At 38.4% G+C, this 26,738-nt stretch overlaps 1 protein-coding gene and 1 long non-coding RNA gene across 12 annotated transcripts in view; one reads left to right on the forward strand and one right to left on the reverse strand.

Moving 5' to 3' along the window:
- The window catches only part of Mical (Molecule interacting with CasL), a 48,149-nt gene that overhangs the window by 4,966 nt on the left and 16,445 nt on the right, over nucleotides 1-26,738 (reverse strand). For 5 of the 11 annotated variants that reach the window (XR_015292219.1, XR_015292220.1, XM_086908617.1 and 2 more), the window contains exons 2-21: nucleotides 15,267-15,593; nucleotides 14,820-15,144; nucleotides 14,234-14,592; nucleotides 13,916-14,173; nucleotides 13,643-13,845; nucleotides 13,424-13,557; nucleotides 13,111-13,358; nucleotides 12,907-13,029; nucleotides 12,433-12,846; nucleotides 12,074-12,292; nucleotides 10,636-10,875; nucleotides 9,456-9,597; nucleotides 9,211-9,332; nucleotides 8,938-9,162; nucleotides 8,271-8,430; nucleotides 8,011-8,174; nucleotides 7,733-7,935; nucleotides 7,469-7,650; nucleotides 7,241-7,365; nucleotides 92-3,574 (exon numbers count right to left, since the gene is read on the reverse strand). Coding sequence is in view for 9 of the 11 variants with exons in the window: in XM_086908617.1 (XP_086764743.1) it covers nucleotides 92-3,574; nucleotides 7,241-7,365; nucleotides 7,469-7,650; nucleotides 7,733-7,935; nucleotides 8,011-8,174; nucleotides 8,271-8,430; nucleotides 8,938-9,162; nucleotides 9,211-9,332; nucleotides 9,456-9,597; nucleotides 10,636-10,875; nucleotides 12,074-12,292; nucleotides 12,433-12,846; nucleotides 12,907-13,029; nucleotides 13,111-13,358; nucleotides 13,424-13,557; nucleotides 13,643-13,845; nucleotides 13,916-14,173; nucleotides 14,234-14,592; nucleotides 14,820-15,144; nucleotides 15,267-15,542 (7,605 nt within the window). In the remaining 2 variants the exon portion in view is untranslated. The remainder of the gene's footprint in view (nucleotides 1-91; nucleotides 3,575-7,240; nucleotides 7,366-7,468; nucleotides 7,651-7,732; nucleotides 7,936-8,010; nucleotides 8,175-8,270; nucleotides 8,431-8,937; nucleotides 9,163-9,210; nucleotides 9,333-9,455; nucleotides 9,598-10,635; nucleotides 10,876-12,073; nucleotides 12,293-12,432; nucleotides 12,847-12,906; nucleotides 13,030-13,110; nucleotides 13,359-13,423; nucleotides 13,558-13,642; nucleotides 13,846-13,915; nucleotides 14,174-14,233; nucleotides 14,593-14,819; nucleotides 15,145-15,266; nucleotides 15,594-26,738) is intronic. The other 6 variants (XM_012484629.3, XM_086908630.1, XM_086908612.1 and 3 more) reach the window with 5 other exon arrangements.
- LOC147658754 (uncharacterized) lies at nucleotides 16,377-17,607 on the forward strand. Its single transcript, XR_015292267.1, has 2 exons — nucleotides 16,377-16,555; nucleotides 17,287-17,607. It is a non-coding gene; the product is annotated as an uncharacterized LOC147658754 (long non-coding RNA).

Genomic DNA, 26,738 nt, shown 5'->3' on the forward strand with positions numbered 1-26,738 from the left:
TTCACGTTGTACAATAGAGAGAGAGAGAGAGAGAGAGAAAAAAAAAAACATGTAGAAACTAGCGAGAGAAGAAGAAATACAATATACGTACTTTGCCTTTCGTCTTTGACGTTAGACGGAACATAGATAATTTGTCTTTTTGATTGGACGGCGAAGGGGAAGATTCCTTTTTAAAGAAGAAATCTGAGACAGCTTGAATGATACTTTTTCTTCTTTCCGGATCTTTCGTTTTTTGTTTCTTATCCCTTTTTATTATTGAGCTGTTTGATTTGGGAGAATCAGCGTGTAATAATTCATCCATTGATTTCGCACTGGCAGTAGATAAACCACTGAAATTGATCGCCTCGGCTACAGCTTTCATATTGTCCGTACTTTTGCTCGTTTGCAATTTTAATTCAGTCTTGTTTGCTCCATAAGTATAAAGTCTTATGCGAGGATCATCAGGCTGTGTTTCTTCATTAGTTTTCCTCTCTTCCATTGAAAGTTGCCTTCGCGCCACTTTCATTCTCAACTCTTTGATTTTATCTTCCGGACTGAGACCCAGATCTTCATCGCTCTTCAATCTAGCCCTTTCCCTCGCATCTTGCCTCGCTTTCTCTGCCGTCCTCTTTGCCTCCTCATGCTTCAATCTTGGGGGTGCAACTGGCGTTCTAAAGTTGTTTTCCGTTTCATTAGCTGTTTTAATCAATGTGATATTTTCGCAAGATCGAATATCATTCTTATTACTTTCCTCATTTATAAACTTCTCAGTCTCCGATTTCCAAGGCAATTGCTGGCTTTCGTAAGATTTCTTAATTTCCACGGGCTGTTTACTTTCAGCAGAGCCGATATTATGCAAGGGACTATTTTCAGGTGTTACTATGGATGTAGGTACAAATTTATTAACTAACGAACTACCAGGAACGGATGGTCTTATTGGCGATAAGGCAGAAGTTGAATTGAAAGACGAGGCTCTAGCAGCTCTTCTTGCCTTTTTCTCAGCGGATTTCTGTTTATGAGCTTCTACTTTATCCATCAATAAATCTTGTATCACGTTTTTCTGCTTGAATCTTTCCCTCGTAATTTCTTCCAATTTTCTCGACGTAGCCGGCGAATTGAAACTATTACTTATCGTAGTTTCTTGATTCTTAATTTCCTCTGCTATCATCTCGGCCGTGCGAGATTGCAGCGAACTTTTTGAATTCTTCCTTTTCGATTTCCTCACATCTATAGAATCTTTGGCATTGCTAAATTCAGCGATTCTGGATTGGAGACGCTTCACGTATTCCAAATAATCAGGATTGTTCAAATCGGTCGTCGTTTTCGTTTCCTGCTCAGATTGTTTTTCAGTTTGAGCCGCGATCATTGAAACTTGTGGATTCACGGGGCTAGCAAGAATGGTGACCACCTCGCTGGTGGTGGTGTCCTCGGCGGGTTCAACGATAAGCAAGCTATCTTCTTCCATCGATTGAAATAACTCTTTATTCACCGCTTCCGCGATAGATTGATCTTGTTGAACGGAATTCGATTTTATTTCCGCATTTGTCTTGCAACTATCGCTCTCAGACTTATTCGCAGACCCGTTCAATTTGTTCATAACATCATCCATGGTAATTGGATTTATTTCTATCACGTTCTTATCGTAGTAACCTTCTTCCTCCGAATCATTCTCTAATTTCGCAATAGGAGCGTCAGCGGTCGATTTATCTTGCGAACTTGTGACCGGTGTCGAAGCGCTTTTAACATTAACAAATTCCACGTATCCCCTATTTTTCAGCATCACCATATTAGAAGCATCTTGCAAACTATCGTCCAACAACGACTCGTTATCCGTGTCCATAAAATCTATATTCTCGCCATTGGCTAAGAGTTTCGAGGTATCGTTAACAGGAACGTCCAACAACAACTGTTTATCCAACTTGGAAGAATCGAAGAAGTCCATATCCGTTAAATCTTCCTCTTTGGCTATCGTAATTGGTTTACGGCCTATCTTCGAAGCATCCGACAATCCAGCTTTTCTCCTCGTCGTTATGAATTCCGGATTGATATTGAACTCAACGTCCCGTAGATCATCCGAGACCAAAACTTCCCCGTCACGGGCCCACTCTGAGAATTCCGTCTCGGTAAGGGCCGCTGTCGTCACGTCGTTCTCTTCGGAATCATCGTGTTTATTCGAAATGGCAGAGGTTATCGACGTAGGTGTACTGCAATTGCTAATACTCTTCCTACCGTCGTCCTGCAACTCCAATTGCTCGATTTCGTTCTTCACTAACTCCAGCTCCATCGAGGTTTTATTCACCCCAGAACCGATCCTATCCTGTCCTTTATCCCGTAGAAACGAACACTCTATGGAATCGGGCTCGAACGACTGGCCGTCATCCACCTGGAAATCTTTGTTACATCTCTCGGCTTCTTCGTCCAACAGAAGATCCCCATCCGTACTGTGAATTTGTAAACGGGGTGGGGACAAATTAACAACAGCTGGCGATCGATCTTGCCCTTCCTCCTCCGCCTCGCCATCCCCGGAGGACAGAGAATCGCTGTCCATCTCCGAATCCCCGCTACTAGCCGCCTCTTTCCTTTCCTCCGTGTTCTTGCTCCAATCGACTTGAGGCACGATGATCGAGGTTTCGTGCAAAGGGCTTCGTGGCCGGAAACCATTGTTCTCGTCCGTGCTCGCTGCGAAATTATTTTGCAATTGGCCAGGAACCGCTTGCTCTTTCGCAATTTCTTTATTCTCCACGTCCTTGGACTCGCCGCGCACGATGTTAGGCGTGGTTTTCGATTTTAATATACTGGATTCCTTGACCAGATCCGGTAGCTGGGTCTTCGATATTTCGGGCAAAATTGTCGACTTATAAATAGGATTGTCATTGTTCAACAAATTGTGGGAGGATCGATTCGCCGTGTACGGTTTCACGGATGAGAATATAGCCGTGGGCGAGATGGGGGATAGTTGAGCGTTGTTCGATCGCAATTTGCTCGTTCCTTGCAGGAATGCTTGCATCGTGGGGCTCGGTTCTGGAGCCGGGTTCAAAAGTTTTTGGTGTTGAGAGATAGCGTCCGTGAAATTTCTCAACTGAGTGTCGACGTTCGAGGCTGATCCCGATTTCATAACCGAGCCTCCGAAAGCTGTGCCGCCAAGCAAATACTTCTTCTTCAATTCCAAGGACAGCTTGGACGCTATACCCTCGGTGGAATGGGTACGGTTCAATAAGTAATCCCCTTTGCGTGGGTTTATCAATGGGACTGCGTTCGTATTATTATTGAATCCTAATAAATTCAGCTTGCTCTCTTTTTCAAGATGAGAAGGATTTATTATATTGTGATCCATTTTTGATTGGCATTTCGCGTCCAGTTCTTTATCTTGCTTCAGGTTACCATTGATCGAGGAAATCACTTTACTTTTCACTTGAACTTTCTTTGGTTCAACGTAATTTCCTCTAGTTTTCCGCACGTATGCATCGTTGATCGTGATTTCTGGGATCTCGTGCTGCGTAGGAGTTGCGCCATCGTGCTCGAATTCAGAATCTGTCGATATTTCCGTAGCTGAGTTTTCTTCGCTTTCTTCCGACGTACCTTCATCGGAGGCAACCTGTTGAATCATGTAAATCATTACAACGAACGAAGATGTCGCATTAACAACATTAAATGTTATCAAGAAGAGAGAGAGAGAGAGAGAGAGAGAGAGAGAGAGAGAGAGAGAGAGAGAGAGAAAACAAGAAATTTTGTTTAGTGTATTAGTGAAACAATTAGTGGTGAAGGACATGATGCATTCGATGAGAAGAGTGTTTTGTAGTATTAAAGCATTTAGCTATTTTTTTTTTTTTTTAAATATGCGCTTCAGAATTCGGTGGGGAAATATTATAGATATTTTATAAATGTGTCTGAAAATGTATGATGTTTTTTTTTTTTTTTTTTTTTTTTAAGTTATTATTTTACCAATATTCGCCCAATTCTATACTCATGATCATGATCAGTAATCATAGAAATTTATCTAGAATGAGAGAGTGAGATTTTTTAATAAAGTATTGGCTGGTGGTAATTTTAAAATTAATACAAATTGTAGTAAAAATAAAAAAGTTGCATCGCCAGTTTTAGCATGAACACTAAACCAAACACAAACAATTAATCAATTTGAGTCACTGTTAATTTAGAATTAGTTCAAGAGTTCACTCCATTCGTACAAAAAAATGCTTTACCTTTTTTTTTCCAACGGCTTTGGGTATTTTTAAAAAGATATACCATCAGCCAAATATTATTAATATCTTTTTTTTTTTTGTTTTTTTTTTTTGTTTTACTTTATTAACATATCTCACACAATTTCCCTAAATGTAAATCATAAAATTGAAAAACATATATTGGAAAGATACATTGATCATATTTAAAAATTTGTTCATCATATATGCACTCGTATATATATATGTTTTGTCGATTACAGTTAAATACGCTAAGACACTATACATTTATCTTTCTTTGTTCGATCATTCTTGAAAGATATGTTAGATCTCGTAGATTCACGCTGATTTGAGTTTATTAATGGAAGAGACTTTGTGACTTGAGAACGTTTACGTTTATCAGTAATATTGTTTAACGTATTAAATGTCGTGTCTATTTCGCTATTACTGTCTGTTGTTTCGGTTGAATATTCCAAGTTCTTATTCTTTTTTGTTACATTATTACATTCATTAATAATAACATTTGATTCGACCAATCTTTCGTTAATTTTAATGGAATTTAATTGCACGTTATTGGTAGATCCTTCCTCAAAAGGAGATGGAACGTTAGCCTTTTGTTTCAAAAATTTTCTTCTTACTGGAACATTAGGAGTATTTTGTACATTGGACGCGTTGAAACTTATTGAGGATCCATGTTTTCTTTCTGGTTTTTTTGGAATTTCGTCTAGAATTAAATTATGATTTGTATTCATTTTGGCTACACGTTTCGGTACCTCGATATTCTGTTCAACAATTTTAACTTTGGTGATTTGCTCGCGTTCAACGGGTAAAGTTGTTAATTCGGAAGAAGATTTGGAATTTTTATGTAACGAGGGAACAGTTTTATCAGCAACATTTTTTCTTCTGTTTAAAGTATCGTCACTTGCATGCAAAATGTCGTATTTATTAGTTTTAATAGCATCAAGTTGTGGTGTTGATAATATCGTTTTCGCATTAGTATTACCATCGCTGATAAAACGAGTGTTATTTGTTTTTTGTTCGTATAATTTGATTTCTGGAATACCATAGTTTTGGAAATTCGGAGTTTTATATACTTTCACTTTATCTTGTACGTTTTCGAGACAGCATTGGTTGTCTGTCTTCTCTTCGAGCAACATATTTTCAAAAGCGCCTTCGTTGGATTGTAAAATTATTTGTTTTGCATTTATTTCATGCGATTCAGTTTTTAAACTGTCATTCGTTAATGGTAATTCATTAGTGAAATTAATCATTCTATTATCTTTTTCTGATTTAGTATTCAAAATGTTATCAATTTGTTTTACAGATAATGGAGTTTGTTCTATACTTGTATCATCATTTGATTTCTTTTCACTCTGTGAGAAGTTATTTAAATCTATATTCTCTTTGTTCACGTAATTTTCTTGAAATTCACATTTTTCCATATTCGACTGTTCGTGTATATTTTCTACTTTTAATTTCATAGGCAGCACATTTAAATGCAATTTAGATTCAATATCTTCAATATCGATCGAAAATATTTCTTCGTTTTGTTGTTTTATTTCTTCGAATTCTTTATCAATTTCACTTAATCTATCCACGTTATTTTCTGAATTTTCAAGTTTATAATTCAATTTCTCCGAAAATTCGGGCTTCGTTTTTCGAAAATATTTCATTATATCTTTCGTTTCAACTTTATTAGATAATTTTGGCTTAATATCCAACTCGATAACTTTGATATCAGACGATTTTTCCTTTTGAGGAAATATAATACTTTGATCTTTTGGCTTTTTTCCATTTGTGAAATATATATTCATTTTTTTTCGAGCATTTTCAGTAGATAACGGTCGAAGTTCACCCACTGGAATTTTATTCCTTGCTTTTCTTTGCTTTAAATCTCGTTTTAATTTATCGAATGAACTATTCCCATCCGATTGAATCATTCGATTGTACGGCATTTCTTTAGGTACTGTTAATTTAGCAATTTCAAATGCTTCTTCCAACGATTTTTCATTTGTCGGAGATGGTGAAGTAACAGTTACGATTGGAATTCGTTTAAAATCCTTTAATCTCAATTTATCGTCGTTTGTAAATTTTTTATAATTTCGCGTACCATCCGAATCATAAATTTCTCCTTCTTCCGCGGTCATTTTATCTTGCGTATCGGATATCAACGCTTCGTCGTATAACGTTTCTGTTGATTTATAAATTTCGAATGAAGAAGATGGCGACGATTCTCTACTACAGTTTGGAGAAGAAGTGATTAGATCTGGTAATTTCTCCTTGAAGCTTATTACAATTTCTTCGGTATTAGGCTGGATTGTATTATTGTAACTAGTCTGAGAAAATGGTATAGCATCTGGAAGCATAATTCCTGCAAACGCTGTTTGCAGTTTACTATCATTTGTTTCTGAAAGGGTAATATCTAAGTCAGGCATTGCTTTGTCATTCACTTCATTAGAATTAATTATTTGAGTTAATTTATTATCGGTATTACTTATTTTATCTAAGTTTTCATCGAGAGAAATCATATTATTATTTAATATATTACTAGTGTCATCGTCAAACGTAGAATTGACCCGATTATTACTTTCGTTTAACGATTCTTTTTGAATTTTTTGATTTTGATTTAAGCTTGGAAAACCACTCTCATCCACTAAACTCTCATATTCCGAAATAGATTCGTCTACATTATCATGCGTATTGGAATTATTTTGTACTCTACACATAATGGGATTAGAAAGAATCGAGTGTGAATCTGAATTTACGATATTATTGCCTCTATCGTCCGATGTTAAATTACAAGGGGAATCAGACAAAGGAATTAAGCTTCCACATGCCACGTTTCGATATGTACTCTCCTCGCTACCGAATTCTACTCGTTGATCTGTGTTTCCTACTAACGTGTCATCAATCATCAGTATTTTATCAGGCGATTTTTGCATATCTTCTGCACCGTTATTATCTTGATCAACGTCACTATTATTCACGTTTACCTCTTGGAACGATATTGTATTGGGAATTTGTACAGGAAGTATAAGAGATTCTTGAATTATGTTATCTACAGAATCTTGAGAAATTTTCACCTCCGTTTCTGAACCGCTGTCCGTATCGGAGCTACGTGTGGGATTCTTCAACCAAACTTCCTGCTTTCTAAGTTCTCGGGCGCGTATGTCGTCTTCATCTTCCGTAGCAGTTGTACTTTCATCGTCTAAATTAGAAATTAAATTAATTTCTTTTTCACAGTATATATATATTTTTTTTCGATAAAAAAAAAAAAAGAAAAGAATAGAAGAGAGTAAGAATAGTCGTGCCTTCATTCGTATACTCATCGCTAGAATCTTCATATTCGTTGCTCCCTGTATCAGATTGTCCCATTGCTGCGTGGGGATGAGAATATCGTAGCGTCCAATTTTTCGCAAGTTCAAGAGTTCCTTCGGTTGTTAACGGTTGATCTATTGCCTCTTCGTACACTTCGTTGTCATCGTCTGAATCGCTGTTGAAATCATTTAAAAAATTTTATCCTTCGACACTTCTTATTTTTAACAATAAATGATAACGATAAATATACAACTCACCTCATATCCGAAATGTCATCACTGGATCCCATCTCTGCGGTAGAAGCCCCGAAATTCCTATCCGTCCATTCATCTTCGTCCATTTGACTTTGAGGTTCTTCAGCGTCCGATATCCCTGCTAAATTCTCGAATTCTATTCTCTCGGGTGTTTGTCCACGATCAAGTAAATCAAGACCAACAACACCTTCTAGGGATATCTTTCCCTGAAAATTGTAATTGTATTATTTTTATCCTTGTACGATCAAGAATCGTACAATCAAGTTTTCAAGAATCAGTACTTTTTCAGGTGTTTTCAGATTTACAGACGTTGCAGCGGGTATATTTTCTTTATTCAACGTAATTTTCTTCTTTTCCACGCGAGTCTTCAAAGTTCCTGAGAAACCAAAATGTTGCGTACAATAAAATCGTCCTCCATTTTTATCCCGATCAAACGTATGGTTTCCTATAATATCAAAGAGATTAATAAAAGCTGTGTACTTTTTTTTTTTTTTTTTTTTTTTTTTAATTTAAAAAACAACTTAAAAGATAAATACGAAACCTATTCTTAACGAGGTAGAACAATATTCGCAACGGAAACATCCTCGATGGAAAAATTTCCCTTCGGCGCTAAGTCTCTCCATTAGATAAACTCTTTTGTTACAAAAATGACACGTTTCTGAACCTCCTTGAGCAGGTAACGTTATCGTGGGCTTGACATTCTATAAGAAAAGTAACAGAGAAACGAAGTAACAATTATTAAATTAATATTTTTAACAGGAAAGAAATCTTTTAGTCAGCAATTTATATCATTTATAAAACGTCAACGTATTATGTCATTTATATAATACGTATGTTATTAATTAATAATAACGCATCAAGGATAACAGTTAAAAAATACATTTATCGACGTTAAGGATTTTCTCTCAGGATAATAAACATTTTGATTTCTGAATCAAAACTGACACGATATCGTTTAGTAAGGATAAACGTGAACGTACATTACTTGTTGTACGTTATCGTGCATATCGTAACAAAATATATAATATATATTCTGTTAAAACCTACAAAAAAAAAAATATATATATATATATTATATAATTTACAAATACATGGGTACATGAGATGACTCGCCTCTCTTGAAAAAAGTACGAAAAATACAAGACACGTCACAATATCTTCTGCTGACTATACCCTCCAGTATTGAGATTTTAGAATATCGTATTTACCGATTTCTGCATCTTGGGCTCCGCGTCCTGACTTTTATTTGAAAATTGTTCGGCCATTGCCGAGACTTTATTGTACCCAAGCACATTACCCTCTTTGATCTTCCTGTCAATATTCTTCAGGGTATTGTCAATATCAGCGTACTTACTATCTGTCTCCCTTTGATCACGTCCCTTCTTCTCCATCTTGATTTGTCGAGCTAAAAACTGAATGAAGCATATACACATCTGAAAAAGATTGATTATCGGGTACTGCTTAATCATTCGCATGCCAACCTGTTCTCGACTCCATTTCGGCACTCGTTCTACTTTGTCGTGTCGAACCAAACGACCCATTTTATTCTCTTCGATTTTCTTCTCGATTTCCTTCACATTCCAATCGGTCTTCTCAATTTTACCTTTATCAACGTAACGTAACCATTTTATTTTACGATTAAGATAATTCTATATATAGTATTAGATACACGGTACGTAACACGGAAGAGAATGAAATAAATAAAAAGAAATAGGATAATACAAACCGATTGCACGTAGAAGATCTCTGGGTTTCTTCTCGACCGGTGTAGATCCTTTCAGCTTGTCTTCGATGCTCTTTATTCTACCGGAGAACTCTTCGTCTATGCTGTTTCTATGATGACCAGCGTGAATCTTAGGTTCTCTATCCTAAAATAAAAGGAACGGCATGGAATAAATTTGAACGTGCGCAATCGAGAAAAATAGACGACCACAATTTAATAAAAAAAATTCGATAAAAGAAGCGAAAATGCACTATAATTTGTAATCACAGTAATACACGAAAGTAATCACAGTTTATAAAAAAAAAAAAAAATTTTATTCAACAAGAGGTCTCGCTTGCCTTAATATCCCTTAATATCTTCATTATTTCGGTCGAAATAGAAGGACACTTACATCGGGGCAAAGTTTTTTTTTTCCAGAACGAGTTGATTTATTACAATTAATCTCTCTAAAAGATAATTTCTTTTCGAGTCCAAAGTTTTGTAATCGTATACACAATTGTATTATTCTTCGTTCCGAATCGAACAATTTTGTCTCGACACAATTTTTTTTTCTTTTTTAACGATCGAATAACGAAGATATCAAAGTATCATCAAGATTAATTATTTTCTATGCGGTGTACAGTGTTAATGTTACAGTCGTTTAAAGATATGTAAGCACTTGCAATCGATATGTACAAAAATCCTTTTTTTTTCTTTCTTTCCTGACGATTTAGTTAGTAATGTAATTTATAGCCTTTGCACCTTTCATATATATATTATTAATGCATAAATATCATGCGTATCATTTAAAATTATCCTTGTAATAGTTAGTTTAATACATGTGATATATTATAATTGTAATATTTCATTATTGCAACGAAAACTTTTCAAATAATTTTTATTGCACACAATAAAAGTGAAATTAGTAATGTAATTCATTTTTTTTTTTTTTTTTTACATTGTTTAATTGTGCATACGTTCAATATTATTAAATTGTCAATTTGATTATTGAAGAAAGTAAAAAATGATAAATATTTTACACATTCTTTTTTTTTTTTTTTTTTTTTAGTTTAAGTGTTTGTTAAATTTACTGAAATAACGAGAGAAAGAAAAAGAGAGAGAAAGAAAGAGAGAGAGAGAAAAAAATAAAGAAAAAGAAGAAACATTATTGCACTCTCAAAATTCATTCACTTTTCCAGCTTACTGGATATAATATTTTCTGCTCTAGGTATTTCACCCTATCCTTGAAATCCGGTGCAGTTTGACGATACAAGAATATCGAATAATCTTCGAACGGCTCGTCTTTCTCGCGTTTTGCGTTCGCTTGCAGCATCTGCATACTTTTGTAGAATTGCTGCGTCGCCATATTTCGTAAATATTGCCGCCTTCTCATACGCTCTGCGCGATTTTTCTCTATTTCTGCGAGTCTCTTCTGCCTTTCCTCCTTTACGCCCACCGTAAAATCGTACAGTGATATTAATTCAATTTTGTTCACATTATTTCCTTTTTTTTTTTCTTTTTTCTTTTTTCTTAACATCAACTTAATTCTCATTCGTTTCATCACAATTTATACGTTGTTACAGCTTATGTTACGTGGTGGTTTTCATCGAATATTATATTATATTATATTTGTAACGATCACAATGGATGAATAAAAAAACAAAAGAGGGTAAGAAAAAAAAAAAAAAAAAAAGATGGGGTATATAGTAATTTAAACTCGAGTTTTAGGCTACGCTAACATTCCAGAAAAAGAAAAAGAAAAAAAGAGATATAGGAGGAGAGCATCTCAACGGTTTCTTTGGAGAGATCTAGATTAGATTTATTTATTTTTTTTTTTTTTATCATCCAATTGGGATATCTAATTGGGAGATAGTTCTCTATGCAATCATCTATTTGTTCGAAACAAATATTTTAGTAATAATATAGGACAAATACAAAAGCTGGCGTAGCAAATATATTATATATGTAATATAATATAACATAAACATAAATATGATAGAAAAAGTTTAAAACATAACCGAGAGTTTTGCAACGTTCCATTGATACTTTTCGTCGATTATACGAAGCGATTAGAATGTAAAGACTTCCTTCTGCACCATGGTAATAGTAACTCCAATAATTAAGATAAACAACGATATGATTATCCCACGATACATAAGTGCTTCAATCTTCTGCCACCGTGACTATAGGATATAAGCAGTGTAAGTATCGTATGTGATTTGTTAGTGTTTTCGAATTATTAACCCTTTATGGAATGATGTATAATACGCGAAAAATAAAAATAACAAAAAAAAAAAAAAATCCATTCCATAAAGCGTTAAATATGCGATTCAATCCTTTGCATCGACTCTTTTCTTCACATATTCTTCTATATATATATATAAATAATAATAATAATTTCGAAATAAAAAATAATTTATCACAAAGGATTGATCTCAATATCGTGTGAAAAAAGAATGTTTGAACCTTGGATGATCTGCTAACTAGAAGCTTTCGAAAAACATATGGTTAAAAATTTGTAAAGAAAAATGTTCTATTTTTTTTTTTTTTTTTTTTTTTTTTTTGGAGATATTAATACATTATCGGATCGATGATATTTTTCGATTTGATTAAAAAAAAAAAAAAAGAGAAAAACGACTTACCACTGTCGCGCCCATCTTCTCCGTGCTTCGTCTCTTTCGAGAACGTCGGCTAATCGTGTCCCCCTTCTTATCCGCGGGGTTTAAATTTTCGTTATGACGCGATCGTGAGTGTCTCGTTCTCGTTGCGCTATCTTGCCTGACGATACGGTCAATTAACTGAACTTTTTGATCGGGTGTCAATTGTTTACTATGTGCGGGCCTTTCTTCGTTTTCAGGTTCCTTTATAAAAGACGATCAAATACAGTCGTTATACAATTGTACAAAAAAAAAAAAAAAAAGAGAAGAGAAAGGAAAGAAACAAAAGAAAAAAAGTCGCTACCGTGGAGGAAAAGTGAAATTAATTATGAAAAACATTTTACGGTTAGTAACTTCTCGTTAACTTTGTTATTGTTATCCAAACGATAATAACACTCGTCGTCTCTATAGAAGCGATTCGATGGTATGAACATATTCTTCAATGATGATGCAACTATATTGTTTCGAAGTTTATTTCTTATCCAGCTTATAGCAAATTTCTCATCCACTTCTGTAACGTTTGCGCTTAACGATATTTTGTTATTATTGTGATCTAACGATTCGACGATGGTCTGTCGTGAGATTGTTGTGGGGATGGGATATGATTCTTTTCTTCGATCGTAAACGATGCACGACGGTCTACGATTCCAATGGGAGGGAGGATCAGGCATTCGTGGGCGAGGATGGAACTTTCTTGTTAAAAAATGCTCTGACGATTGTGAATGTTCGTTCCGTGATTTCGTACATGATACCGAATACTAATAAAATACCGATTAAAAATCTTCTGACATGATTCCACGTCGTGCGAATCTACTTACTAATTTCGGATGTTTAATGTACGGGATTTCACCGCGGAAAACCTCGTATATCTGTGTGAGGTAAGAAAACATGGCAAGTTTATCGGGAACGTCGCACTGGGCCATTTCCTCCCCTGTCATTATCTGAAAATCCATCCACTCCAGTTATTTTTCTCTTCCGAATATATAATAACAATTGCGATTATTATTGAACGCAACGCTCACAGGAGGTATGCCCAATTCTTTCTCCAATATATCGAAGGCCAATTGGTTGTTCGTAACCGCGTCGTCCGCCTTCAAATTGTGGAAATCTATTAGGTTTGGACGATATCTGTGAATTATCGCACAAATAGCCAGACCATTTTTGAACGAGGCGCCCATGTCCCTTATCTGAACCGAGTCGTAGAGGGCGACCTGCTTTTGCAGCCAGCGAAGCAGCGTGTCCGGATGCACTTGCGAATCTCCACGCAAATCTGTATAACAACACAGTTAATTATAACTTAAACTTAATTTATTCCATCAACGAACTTAAACTTACCCCGACGACGTCGCTTTTTAGGGATATCGATATCAGACTGGACAGGGGGCTGCTTCACGCTGTCGGGATCATCCGTGTCGAGTAGACTTCGCACTTGTATCGGTGTCACCGACGACACGTTCAAATTGGGATATCTTGGGAGAAGAGAATGGACAAACGTGAACGACGACGCGTCATTCATAGAACAGAGGGCTATTATATATATATTATATACGACACCTGGTATGAGGATCGAGCGTGTACGCGGCGTAATCTCTGTTTAAGTTCTCAGGCGTAGTCTGGCCGAGCAGCCTGTAAATCGACTCCCGCTCGGCGATCACTTCCAACGGCGACACGTTCGCGCCCCACCCTTTGATCGCCCAGCAAGCGTCCAACGAGCTTAGAAATCCTCTCGCGCAGCCGGATCCCGTCGGCCAGAACGGCTGTAACAATTTCAATAACAGCGTGGAAAAAAGAAATGTGCGAATGAAATTTTAACGATAAGTAAAGTACCTCGAGCAGGCTATCGCCGACCAGGATCATAAGTAATTTATGGCCACGACGTTCCAAAATTCGACTGGCATTCTCCGCCGCGTACATCGAGGTGAAGTCGAACATTGCCACGTCTGGTTGGCCGTAATGGTTCACCGCGAATTCCATACCGATCATTTGATACTCGGTGGAGAATTCGGCGGCCTCTCGGGCGTAGAGCATCAACGCTTCCCGATCCACGTTTTCCTTGGCGAGTAGTTTCGCCGTGTCCGCGTGATCCTGAAACAAAATTAGAATTAAATTTGGATAAACGATAAATCGAAATGAATAGATTTATACCTGCAAAATCACACCCTTGTCGATCAGGCTGTGCTTCTTAGCCGTCATCACGAAATAGTGAGTGTCGTCTTTGTAATACACGATATTCTCCAGATCTATCCCCGTCTCCTGGTACAATTCTTTAAAAAACTTTTGATTAAAGATGAAGGCGACCCCGCTAATTTCTTCCACCCGGGCTTCCGCCTCGGTCCGTTTATTTATGAAGTTGGCCGTTATCGCGATCGCCAATTTACCCCTGAACTCTTTCCGCTTAAAACCTTCCAACGTGTTTCTCTTCCCGTCGGCGCCGATCAACACATCGAACTCGTATTGAGAGACCGGATGATCGGCAGGGGTGGTTTTTGCTCTCCAACCGACCTCTGCAACAGAACAATTGCATGATTTCATCGTTTTCTTTTTTTCATTCTCGACGTTCTCGGCTCAACTCGTTTTGCTTTCGTACTTTTATCGTACAGGGGTGAAGCTACGACGAGGAATTTAGAGATTTGAAAAATCCCCCATCTCCAACGAGATTTTAAGAAAGACAAATCCTCGTTTTCACTCGTAAAATGTCGTAATTTTCGAGTAATAGACAGAGATCACTTACTGCCCTCTTCCTGGTTCTCCGGCGGGGATATCAGAGCGTCGAAACTGACGCTCTCGTGGAACTCGACGCCAAGGATCAAAGCGACTTTGAGCAGTATGCATTGAAGCTGTCGAATGCTTATGTGATCGATGGAGCCGGCGCAGAATTTGCCGAAGAATTTTTTCGCCCCCAGGGCGCGAAGGTCGTGGATGACGAACGGCCACAGATGGAGGACGTTGTTCCTGGACATACGATCCCGTTTCTCTACTACGACAACCTTGGCTCCCAATAATTGCGCCTCTATCGCCGAACGAAGACCGCACGGCCCCCCTCCGATGATCAACACCTGAAATCAATATCACGTGTTCGTAGAAATTTCGAAACATCCTCGAGAGATATTTTTTTAAGAGAAGAATGTTGATTTAAATTCTTTATTTTTTTTTTTTTTTGTTGAAATACTACGCTTACCCTCGTGTTCGGGCACGCTTTGCCACGATTGTAGCATTTGTAATTGGCCCTCTGATCGAACTTTTTCCAGAGGGCTTGAGCCTTCCACGATCGCAATTTCGCTTTCAATTTTGGGTAAAATTGATTGATCACGTTCGGCCTGATCCTGAGCAACTCGCAGAGATGCCTGTAGTGTCCCAGAATCGATTTCAATGTGGTCGCGTTGCAAAACAGATCGAACTCCTCGTTAGCTTTCGCTATTTCCGTCGAGCTCATCGTTTGCTTCCGATGCTCCATTTTCTTTCTTCCTGTCCTGTCCTTCCTGCTTTCGAGTCAGTTTCTCATTACCTGCAACGAGACAGCATTTCAAAAATTCTACTATTTCAATGATTTGACTTGAAATTCTATGAAATAATAGAGCGAGCTAAGATAGAGAACAGAAAAGGATACGTAACACAAATTTCGTTAAACAGAGCGGAGAGAATCGAAACACGCGTTATTACATCAATTGGATTATTTCTTAATCGATACGTCGAAAATCAAACGTAATTCCATAATGTTTCTCCTCGGACGGAACACGTGACGCTTCCGTTCGCCTGCAAACGCCTGCCTCCTCCTATCGATTTTCTATTATCTCACGCGGGACTTAAGTCTATCGACGAGTGCCTAGAAACGAACCGTTAGAAATAATATCCGTTTCCCCTGAAAATGCAGTCAAAATTATACAAAGTTGAACAAGGAGACATCGTGTTTAAATTTCGCTTAAACTTGGCGAATTAATCAACTTTCTCTCGATACGATCGAATTTTAAAAACGAATAAAAAAAAAAAAAGGAACGAAAAGATATCGACTATTTCTCCCTTCTCCTGTCTATAATAATTCTCTCGACAACCGTTCTCTCGAATCTAGGCTCGTTCCCGGACCATCCTCTCGAAATGTCACGAGGTGCCGGCCGACGTGCCTTCTGCGTGCCTTTCGCGGTTCGATTCGACCATAATACGGTCGTCCTCCCGATAACCGCGGTCTAAATACAACCCGAAGAAATCGTGGCGATGCACTATAGACTATAGACTACTACTACGGAGCGAGAGAAAGGGGAGGAGGAGGAGAGATTCAGAGTCACGCTCCTCCGCTATTGATTTACGAATCAATTTAGAAACGACTTCCGCGATACGAGCCCCATAATTCACGCGGATTAGCCAGCCGAGCGTGGTGTGCCACAGTCTCTCTGTACGTAACCATCGAGGAGGACCACTAGCGCCGCCAACCGTCCCTCTAAGTTACGCCAACTGAAAACGAAGCGATCGCAGGTATACATCGCGTGTAATTGCCAGCCCGTCTCTGTGGGAACGAGGTTAAACTACGATCGAGTAGTTTACAAAACGTTTTCACACGCAATGACTCGAATATCGCGATAGAGATTCGCTTAAAGATCGGTGGATCCATTGTTTGATGCTTAATTAGAAAAAACTACCTCTTACTTACGTAACCATCGACCTTCCACACCATCGTAATCATCTCTCGGCATATTTATCGTCACGTGTCGCGTGCATTTTAAGCGCGCGACACGGGTCGATATTCGTTAACGGAGAGAAAAAAAAAAAAAAGAAAGGACACTTTCGAGCGTTCTCTGAATATTATTCGCAAGGTCGTAATTTTATCAAGACAGAGCGAACGCTAATTCCTGTATACGGTATACAATGACTCGTTATGCACGATCACATCCTCGCGATCGTAATATCGTATTATTAGCAGTCGATACACCCGCTGATGCTGCTCTTCCACGCGGTTCTTTGAACTTACGACCTGATAACTCAGCCTTTGCCCAGTCCTCGCCATACCACGGAAACGCGCGTAACTTTCCCCTATGGACACATCCTTCGCAGAGATCAAAGCGAACCTTCTCCTCCTCCTCCCATAGCGATATCGATCGCCTCCTCTCCTCCTATCCACACGACGCTCGCTCCTTTTACGATAATAACGGAAATTTGTTCGAGGATGATTTATATTATACTCTTATCTTTCCTTCTTTCTGTTTAAGGTTGATGTTGTTTGTTGGATTTTTCGCCACGATGAAAATAGTTGGCAAGGATGTTTATTCGTGCACGAACCTCACTTCCGGAGGGGAGGTATTTATGTAATTAATAGCGAAGGTGAACGAACGTGGAGGATTTATGCGCGTTTGAAACGATGGAGCGAAATGCCCGATTATCGAACGAGTTTCGGGAGGAAGGATACTTGAATATTGCTGCAAAAATTGTTATTTTTCAATAACTCGACGAGATTTGGAATTATGGAAAATAATATATATCTTTCTCTCGAAGATTAATTATGCAGAGATAAGCTGTTACAGATAGTATAATTTCTTTTTAACTTTTTATTTATTTATTTCCTTTCTTTTTTTCCATAATAAATTATCGCGTTAAAGATTAAGCGAAAAAACACGCAAGTACACAAGATTGAATATCGGTGTTTAGTCTACCGTGATATCGACTTTGTTCCTTATTAACGATGCACTTTTTCCCCTTTTTCTTTTTTTTTTAATCTCGCACGGCGATGAAAATAATCGTGACGTCGCGGTTATTTTATTTTCACTCCACGACTTCCGGGAAAAGTGCGATCAATAAAAGATCGATGAACTTTTATTGCAAAACACGCAACTTGAAAAAAAATAACTAATCTAATTTAATCTTATCTCGCGCAGAAAATAGAAACCGATAATTATAGTATTAATAACCGCACAATACTTAAAAAAAAAAAAAAAAACAAACTTTCCAACTTCGTTTCTAATTTTCGAAAACGCGATGCTTTCGCAAATCGATTAAATTTTTTCCAATCCGATATAAAATATCGCAACGCATCATTCTACGTCTACACAAATTTTTCCAACGGTGTTGTACTGCGCGTTTATGGGAGCAATTTGGGAGGTATCCAGTTACGGGAGAGAAATTTTTCGCGGTTTATTCGAATCGTGTTTCCGATTAACAAGGACGCAAAAATAATTGACGTGGGCGCGCATCGAGTTCGTACACATTTATTCGTTCAACGAATTTTCGTTTATAAAAAAAAAAAAAAAAAGAAATTACGTTCGAAGAAATTACGTAGTCGATTTAAAAGGCGGAAACTACTCGGACGTTTCCTCTCCCACACATTTTTCCCCCTAATCATCGAACTTGTGACTCAATTCGAAATTAAGTGGAAATACCTTGTGTTTCGCAACGAATCGGATTAACAGTTGCATCTCGAATATAACCAGGCTCCTCCTCCTTGATCCGGCCACGGATTCGCCTCGATTTTTTCTCGGTGAAAAAAAAAAAAAAAATTGCAAAAGAAGAGATATAATGTATCTTTTTGAACCAGATACCGTGGAATTTCGAGCAATTAGTCTCCGCGCACGTGACGTGAGATGCAATAAAAAGAGAGAGAGAGAGAGAGAGAAAGAAGGTCGTATTAAATTTAAAACACGGAAGATCACGGAAGTGCATACGTACGCGGAACGAAGAGAAGAAGATGGCGAGAAATTAACTCGCGATACGAGGAGAGGGGGGGGGATAACGCGATTTAACCGCGAATTCGAACAAGCGCGGCGATAAATCGAGACACACGTATACACTGCTTGGCTGGTTTCGCACCGAAGGAGAAATCGTTTCTCGTAGTCGAGCGCACGATCAGCTGTTCCGGCCATTACAGCAAATTGTCCGGGCAAACGAGCGTCATCCGACGTTATACCTACGCACACCACCTCTGTACACTCTGCCTCTTTGAGAAACTACGAGAGAGGCCCTTCCTTCTTCTTCTTCTTCTTCTTTCTCTTCTCTATTTTCATGTTTAAATTTATTAATAAACGTGGACGTTTATTGTTTTTTAGATTTTTAAAGTACTTTTTACCCACTGAGTCGAACACGGCGTTGCGCAAATGCGTTCACAAATATCGCGAAGAAGAAAACGTTTATTCTTTGCATTTATATTTAAAAAAAAGTTAGCAATCAAGGGTCCCTAATTATATTGTAAATAATGTGCACGAGCGTACAACGGGTTAGAAATGAAAAAATGAAGAGACGATGGAAAACTGTTGCCCCCCTTTCCTCGACGGATGGATCTAACGCGATATCGAAAACAGCGCACAGAAATTTACCGTAAGGTTTATATCGCGCCACCTGCCACGTTTGCGAGCGACCCGAATGTTAAAAAGAAGGAGCGTAAACCGGGCAAACGGTTCACTGGGTTATCTATTAGAAGTCTAGGAACACTGGTTGAGCAACGTAGATACGCACGAGGCGTGGTGGCCCATGTTTTGGAACAAGTTGGAACCAAGCCACTGTCCTAGCCCCTGCCTTATCCTAGGCGCGAGAAACAAAAGTAGACGGGACGCAGAAAGATTCTATCTCTCCATTTTAAGAAACGGCGAGCAGAAACGCTTCCCTCGAACACCGCCCCTTCCTTGCACATTTTTCGTTATATATATATATATATATATATATATATATATATATATATATATATATATATATATTATCTTTCCTTTCTTAAAAAAGAAAAGACTTCTTTCACGGATAAAATTTATCGAAATTTAAAGAAGAAAAGAGAATGGGTAGAGGCGGAGGGAAGAAGAGTTGAAAGATGGGAGAGGAAGCCAGATCTCTCGCCTTTATCTTTAGATGGCTCGCGCGCGTACGAAAAAGGAGCGGGCCGAGCGTATCGTTCACGGAATATACCTGTTTTCCCGCGAAACAAAGTAACGGCGGCCTTTATACATAAATGATCAGAGGCAAGGAGGGCAAGCGTTCTATAAATACGACGAACGAGAGATGACGGTCTCAGGTGGCTCTCTCGGTAAAAAGTGGTGACCGACGAAACATCTATATATATATATATATATATATATATATATATATATATATCCACGAAAGAATTTCCCTCCTCTCGAATTTTTTTTATTAAATATTCGTAGTTTTTTTTTTTTTTTTTAAATCTTCATTCCTCGAAAACTCGAGTATAAGGACATAACCGTTCGAAGAGCGAGCGTGTTAATGAATTTCCCTCTCCTCCCCCCACCCTCGAGTTAACCGGTTCGATCGAAAAACGCGAATAACGCTCGAAGGGGATCAGTGGAACGAGGAAGGAGGAGAGCAGTTTGAGCCGTGTTTCGAACTCTGTCTGGGAGTGTGTGTGATTGGAAAGGAGGTCTGAATGAAATCCACCGTGATCCGTGACGGACAAACGCGACGACAAGAAGAGCCGTGGAATTTTCGACGTGAAGCTGCGCTCACTTGTTGCAAAAGTAAAAGTTATCCTTTTTTTTTTTTTTTTTTTTCTTAAAAAAAAAAGACGATGCGCAAAGGTGGACACCGCCTAAAAATCGATAACCATTTTCCAGGCGGCGCGCTCTCCTCTTCCTTTTACACGGCTCTCCCCCTCTGACCCAGAATCCTTTGCGCGTCTAACACGCCTAAATGCATACGCCAGACAATGGAAAGAAGGAACGATGATATAAATGCGAAAGAGGGGATTTGACGTGATAAAACGGGTCTGAAATCTAGATTTTCTTCCTCTCGGAAACGGATAGATGGAAAAAAAATTTGCAATGGGAACGAGAGAAGTAAAATAATAATAATAACAATAATGCCCCGGTATTAAATTGTCGCATGTTGGAAGGAAAAGCATCGTTCTCCAGTTATTAGCGAGATGTCGACACTGGGCCGAGTGCAATTAAAACGGACACGGGTGAATAACCACGCGAATTCTTCACTCGAAAAGAGAAGAAACCGCCAACTTCTTTTGCACGCTCTGTTGTAAGTACATACAAAAGAGAAAAATAAACCGTTTCTCTCGAACTCTTGATAGAAAAAAAGAAAAGAAAAGAAAAGAAACGAAGAACGCATCTCGAAACGATATCTCGATATACGAGACGATGATACAGTCGAGCATCACGTTGAGATTATCCATCTGGGAAATACAACAAACAACACGTGCAGCCGGCCAGAAAAGAGAAGGTGAGTGCGCCTCTATAAATACGATGGTCCATGTGGGCGAACGAGAGATGCAATCCCGTGGAACTAGAGCGACCAAACCGACCAATTTTACAAACGTCGTGGGCGTCGATGAAGAAGCTGCCCGTGCGACACTGTGTACACATGTGTTCCTCGCGGATACACTCGCGGTCAAAAGTTTTTCCCAAAAGTTTTCGAACATATCGTCGATTCGTTGTAAACGTATCTAGATCACCCTCGATATGGTAATTTTTGCATCGGCACTCGACGATATATCACGACGAGCCATATTTCAGATCGAACAGATCGATTCGCTAGCTTGGAATTTTTATCGACGTTAAAATTTCGTGAGTAAATAAAATTGTTCTTTAATCTCCGGCCACCTTTTCTCTTGCTCATTTCTTCTCTTTTCTAAGAGAAAGGGAGGAGAGAGGGGTAAAAGTCGCCGTTATTAAGAATGGTTGAGAGGAGAAGGTCGATTACTGATCCAAACTTTTGTACGATAGTGTAGATGCTGTAACTGCAGATGGAACGGGTAGATTGAATTTTCGCTCGTCCCGTGTTCTATTCCCGGTTAATTTTCTTCCCGGGGGGGATGAGCCAGATGACAAATGCAATTTTATATCGGGAGAGCCGGTATGATCGATAATTACACTTCGTATTGGGTTATTGGAATTTTCGTTTGGAATTTTAACGATTCCAAACAAATTCCACTCTCCTTTGCAATCCTTCCCCTCTTATTTATTTTTAGAAGAGAAGAGTTTTGAAAAAAAAAAAAAAAAATATTTCGCTCGAGAAAATATACTTGTCGAAAGAAATATTTGTTTCTGAGAAAATTTATAATGATAAAACAATTGTATTCGAGGGAAAAATTCGAGAAAGAATTTTAAATAATATTTCATAGGAAAACTTTTCGATGCGATGAGAGAACAGAAAATGAAACGGAATATGTATATTACGTACTTATTATTATTGTTGTTGTTACGTATATCTGTGAAAAAATCGAGAAAAAATGGATTGAAAAGAGACTGCAAAAAGAGACACTTGTATATCGACACTTTGAATGGAGTACGATACAATGCAGATAATAAAGTCATTAGAGACAAAGACCGTTAATGGATAAAAGCAATATCGTATCGTACTCTCCATAGACAATGCAGAGTTTAATTGCCTTTCATTCGAATACTGAAACAGATCAATAAAATAACGATCGATTTGCTGTTATTTAAATTTAAAACATTTTTATCCGTGTTATTAATATCGTAATAAGTAAGTCGACAAATATCTCTAATAATAAATTTGAACAGGTAAATGTATTTTCGTTCCGTTGTCGATATCTCAATCAACGAGATCGATAATCGTAAAAGAGAATTAATCTCGATGTATTAAACACAGTATTAAATTGATATTACGATAGATCAAACGTGATTCTCCTTTGATCTGTCGCGACGCGATAATAGGACGCCTCTCTCTTCGTTTCTTTTCTCTTTCCTCTCCAAGGGTTATAAATTTACGACAATTAACGCGTATCAACGTCGCTAGACGACCACCAGACGAGTCTCTCAGGTTGTGGACCTCGTGTTATTAGTGGCCGTGCAACGACACTTAGACCCACTCCACCATGTGCACAATAATATGCACGTCGTTGCTGAAACACGTGGGCGCAGCCTCTCTCCTCCTCTATTTCTATCTCTCTCTCTCTCTCGCTTCTTCGTTCGATCAATCACGGACGATAGGTATTATTGTCCCCATCGATTTTACTGGTCGAACGTACTATATCGCTTCCTATGCACATGCCGATACCGGCGGTCATTCGTCTCTTGTTAGTCTAGTACACTCGTGTTTCGACCGCTTTTATTCGAGCTTAACTTAGAGATAAAAACGAAAGGAAGTAATTGCGAATGTTGAACGTCGCTCCAAGCGTATTCTTTGTTTTCTTCGTTTTTACCGATGGTCGATAATCGATAATCTGGGAAGAGGAAAAATAACGTAAGATTTTTCTCACGCTTCGTCAATCGTCCGAATTCTCGAAAAATTGTGGGCGTTGCGTGATTCTTAAACGCCCATATATAATCATTTAACCGGTATAATCGACAAACAAGGACAAACGCCTCGCACGTTATACACAGACTGATCTAAAAATTCTAAAATTCACTACGAGGATGGCGGCGACGAAGACGACGACGACCAGACGAATTTAGAAAGTGAAAAGAGTTCGTCGGCAGTTGCAATTAGCGAGACTTCTTAAATTTCCTGGACAATTAGCGAATTCGTCGACGACGCGCAGACAACCCTCAGACGGAATAAATAGAAAGAGTGTCGTTGCGAGTTTATTAACTCGTACCTTGGCCGGCCACTTGGTCGGAGGTGTGTAAAAGTCGTATGCGCGAAGACGTATGCGCTCTAAATGCACGTTCAGAGAGTACACAGAAACTCTATATATACATCGACGATGCGTTACACTTTCGTATATTATTTATCGTCCGCCACTTTTGTTGCATTAAATAGCGTATATAATTGAGCGCATCGTATTATTATATCGCTTGTATTGTAAATGCAACAGTTCGTTAAAAGATTTCGATTAATTTTCAGCATGAATTAGAAAGGCGCAGTTAACGAGGATATACGAGTTCTAGAAAGACAGAGGTTGTTAGCGATAGCGTGGAAACGTTAATTGGCGTGTAAGGAGAACGAGATGTATATGCAAATTTGAGTTTTACTCGTTAAAAATTGATTCTTCGTTAATCCGTTAAAGAAGATACTAAATAATTTTTTAATTGAATTTAATCTATACGTTGTTGTTTCCTCGACTCGCTTTAATTCGTCCGACGTTTTATCATCTATACAATATCCTCGAGAGTAGAAAACCGCGTAGATTCTACAAATATCCGTAGATCGGTGTGAAATATCCGTTTCAGAATATCTTTGTCATTTTAACGTGAGAACCGTATTACTTGCTACCAGCTCGTTTACCGCCTAAGGGATTAGACGCATATTTCGCGTCCCAATGTTCTTTGTTTTCCTTAAATTATATTCCGTTTCGAGGAAGGTATGAAATATTCATAAATTCCATTTATCAAAGTAAACTCGGGAAAACCGAACAGGCGCTACGAACGAATTATTAGTTCAAAACACGAGAATACGATTAACCGGCATTTCATTGAGAAAGCCAAACACCAAAAGAACCGAATAACAAGTGCCATTGAAACGAACTTCTCTTCGAGATGACTCTTTTGTAAAGGGAGGGGGGAGCTGTTCGAGATTCGCGAAGGGGATTGATTCGAGATTTAGTTGAGGCGACAATGAGCGCGCGAGGGCACGATATCGAAATGCGCACAGACGAGCAAAAGGGGGGAAGGAGGCGACGCTCTATTTACCGTCGAGAGGAATTCTAGGTACGAGTTCGAAGAGCGTTCGCGTTGCACAACCTCGAAAAAAACGCGTTTCGACGAGTGAGCCTTGTTGTACGCGCGCACGGGTCACTGGTTACGCGTTAAAAAAAGAAGCGGCGAGATAGAAAAGGCGTTTGGATAAACCGGCGACTAAACTAACTGGGGCAAACGTGGCACCGCTCTGACCTCGTCGTCCTCCCATCCCTCCGGGCTCGTTCGATAAACGAAACGTCACGGGCGTCGATTTCGCTCGTTTTAGAGAACACGGTCGAAAATTCTCTCGCATCCGCTACCCGTTCGCGCCACGATAACTACTTAAATTGGTGTAACGACACGGATAAAATTTCCTTCGAATTCGCCACGCTTTGTGAATTGTATCGAGCACAGTTAAGAGTTTTATCAGCGATAAAAAAAAAAAATGGAAGGAATTTTAACACGGAGATTCGAAAATTTGTTATTTGCACGGATAAATTTGTGTACGGTAAATTAGTATCTAATTTCGTTTTGTCGTTTATCTTTCTTTTCATGCGCGTTGATGACTCTACTTTTATCACGAGCTATGACTTAATCATAGCTCATTTTTAGAGCGGTAATAAGCGTGCCATTGAAAGGGCGTGATAGAGAGTTGTAAAGAAGCCAAATCCGGTACACGAATGATGATGAACGACGATCGTAAAAATAGAGGAAAGAAAATAAGACTTTTCTAATTATTCGATCGAATCTAGTGGCCAATAGCAGGCGTTGTAAAATCGTTAACCGCGATGATATATCCAATAAGCGACGGTTGGACGAGAATAAAACGTGTTTCCTCGATCGCGTCGCTGCCAAGAAACGAAAATAGGGTTAAATCTCGATTCGAGGGGGAGGGGGAAATTCGACGCGACGAAGAATTAATCTCTCGATTTATTAAAATACCTATCTTCTACCCTAACCTATCTCAATCGAGTTTTCTCTAATTTCCGTAATTCCCGAACATCTTTCCATGATTTATCTTCCAAACCAACTTTTAATGGTGACTCGTCAAGTGCTCGTGGCGAATTCGAAGCAGCGAGTCAAGCTTAGAGGGTAATTAAAAAATTATAACGAGACGAAGAATGAATCATTGTTTGGTAAACCGAGCATTAACGATAATCTGTTATCTTATTATGTTGACACTTACACACGTAGAGAGAGGAGACGAGAATCATTGGGATTTCTGCTTCGTACCACTCATCACACCTGACAATCGTGATTTACATACGCGAGAGTATCGCAACAGTCGAGAGACTTTCTGTTTCACACGGAAGATTGTAAAATCCTCGCTCGATTTCCTCATGTTACGTTTTCTCTCTCTCTCTTTTTTTTAAGATGATCGTAACGAAACATCGATCCATATATCTTTGATTTATTCATGCAAATATCGCGTTAACGTCGCGAGAAAAAAAAACGAGGTTTATTAAACATTCGTAAATTTTTAACGAATTTATAAAGCAGTTTAGATTTCTCGAAGCAGCGTGGAGAAACGATGGGAGAACCGTTCGGCATAATATAAATGCAAATCAGAAGTGTTTCGATCGATCAAACCATCTCGATAATCACGCGAGCTTGTTAAATGCGATCCCTTTAATTTATGCAACTATACATTTCTCTTTTAAAATGTTAATCTCCGTTCCTAATTTCCTTTTTTATAAATATATATATATATATATATATATATATATATATATATATTACAAACACTTGCCGATAGATTCGTAATAGGACGATAATAACGAGATTCACGAGATCCGTTCTCGGTTGTCAGATCCGATCTGACGGTGAATTAACGACGCGGAAAGTGGAGAAGAAATGGTAAAGAAAATACGAAGCGTCTGCCGAGAGGAAGAAGCTGGCGATCGGCGAGACGGAAAGTCGAAAAACTAGTTTGATAAGCAATTAACGCTCCGGGATTATATAGGAGGGCCATTTTCATCCTCGATGTTCGAATCATGCGAGCGAAGATGTGAGTTTCCAAGTTAAGTAAAAAAAAAAAATAATCGATAAAAATCTTCTTCTTTGATGGACGGTGGAATGCGATTAAAGACACGCGCATAAAAAGGAAGAGCGATAACACGAGCGATAAGACCGTTTCC

This window comes from Apis florea, unplaced genomic scaffold (genome assembly GCF_048593485.1).
Source record: "Apis florea isolate Af1SG1 unplaced genomic scaffold, ASM4859348v1 contig_1767_pilon, whole genome shotgun sequence".
NCBI lineage: Eukaryota > Metazoa > Arthropoda > Insecta > Hymenoptera > Apidae > Apis > Apis florea.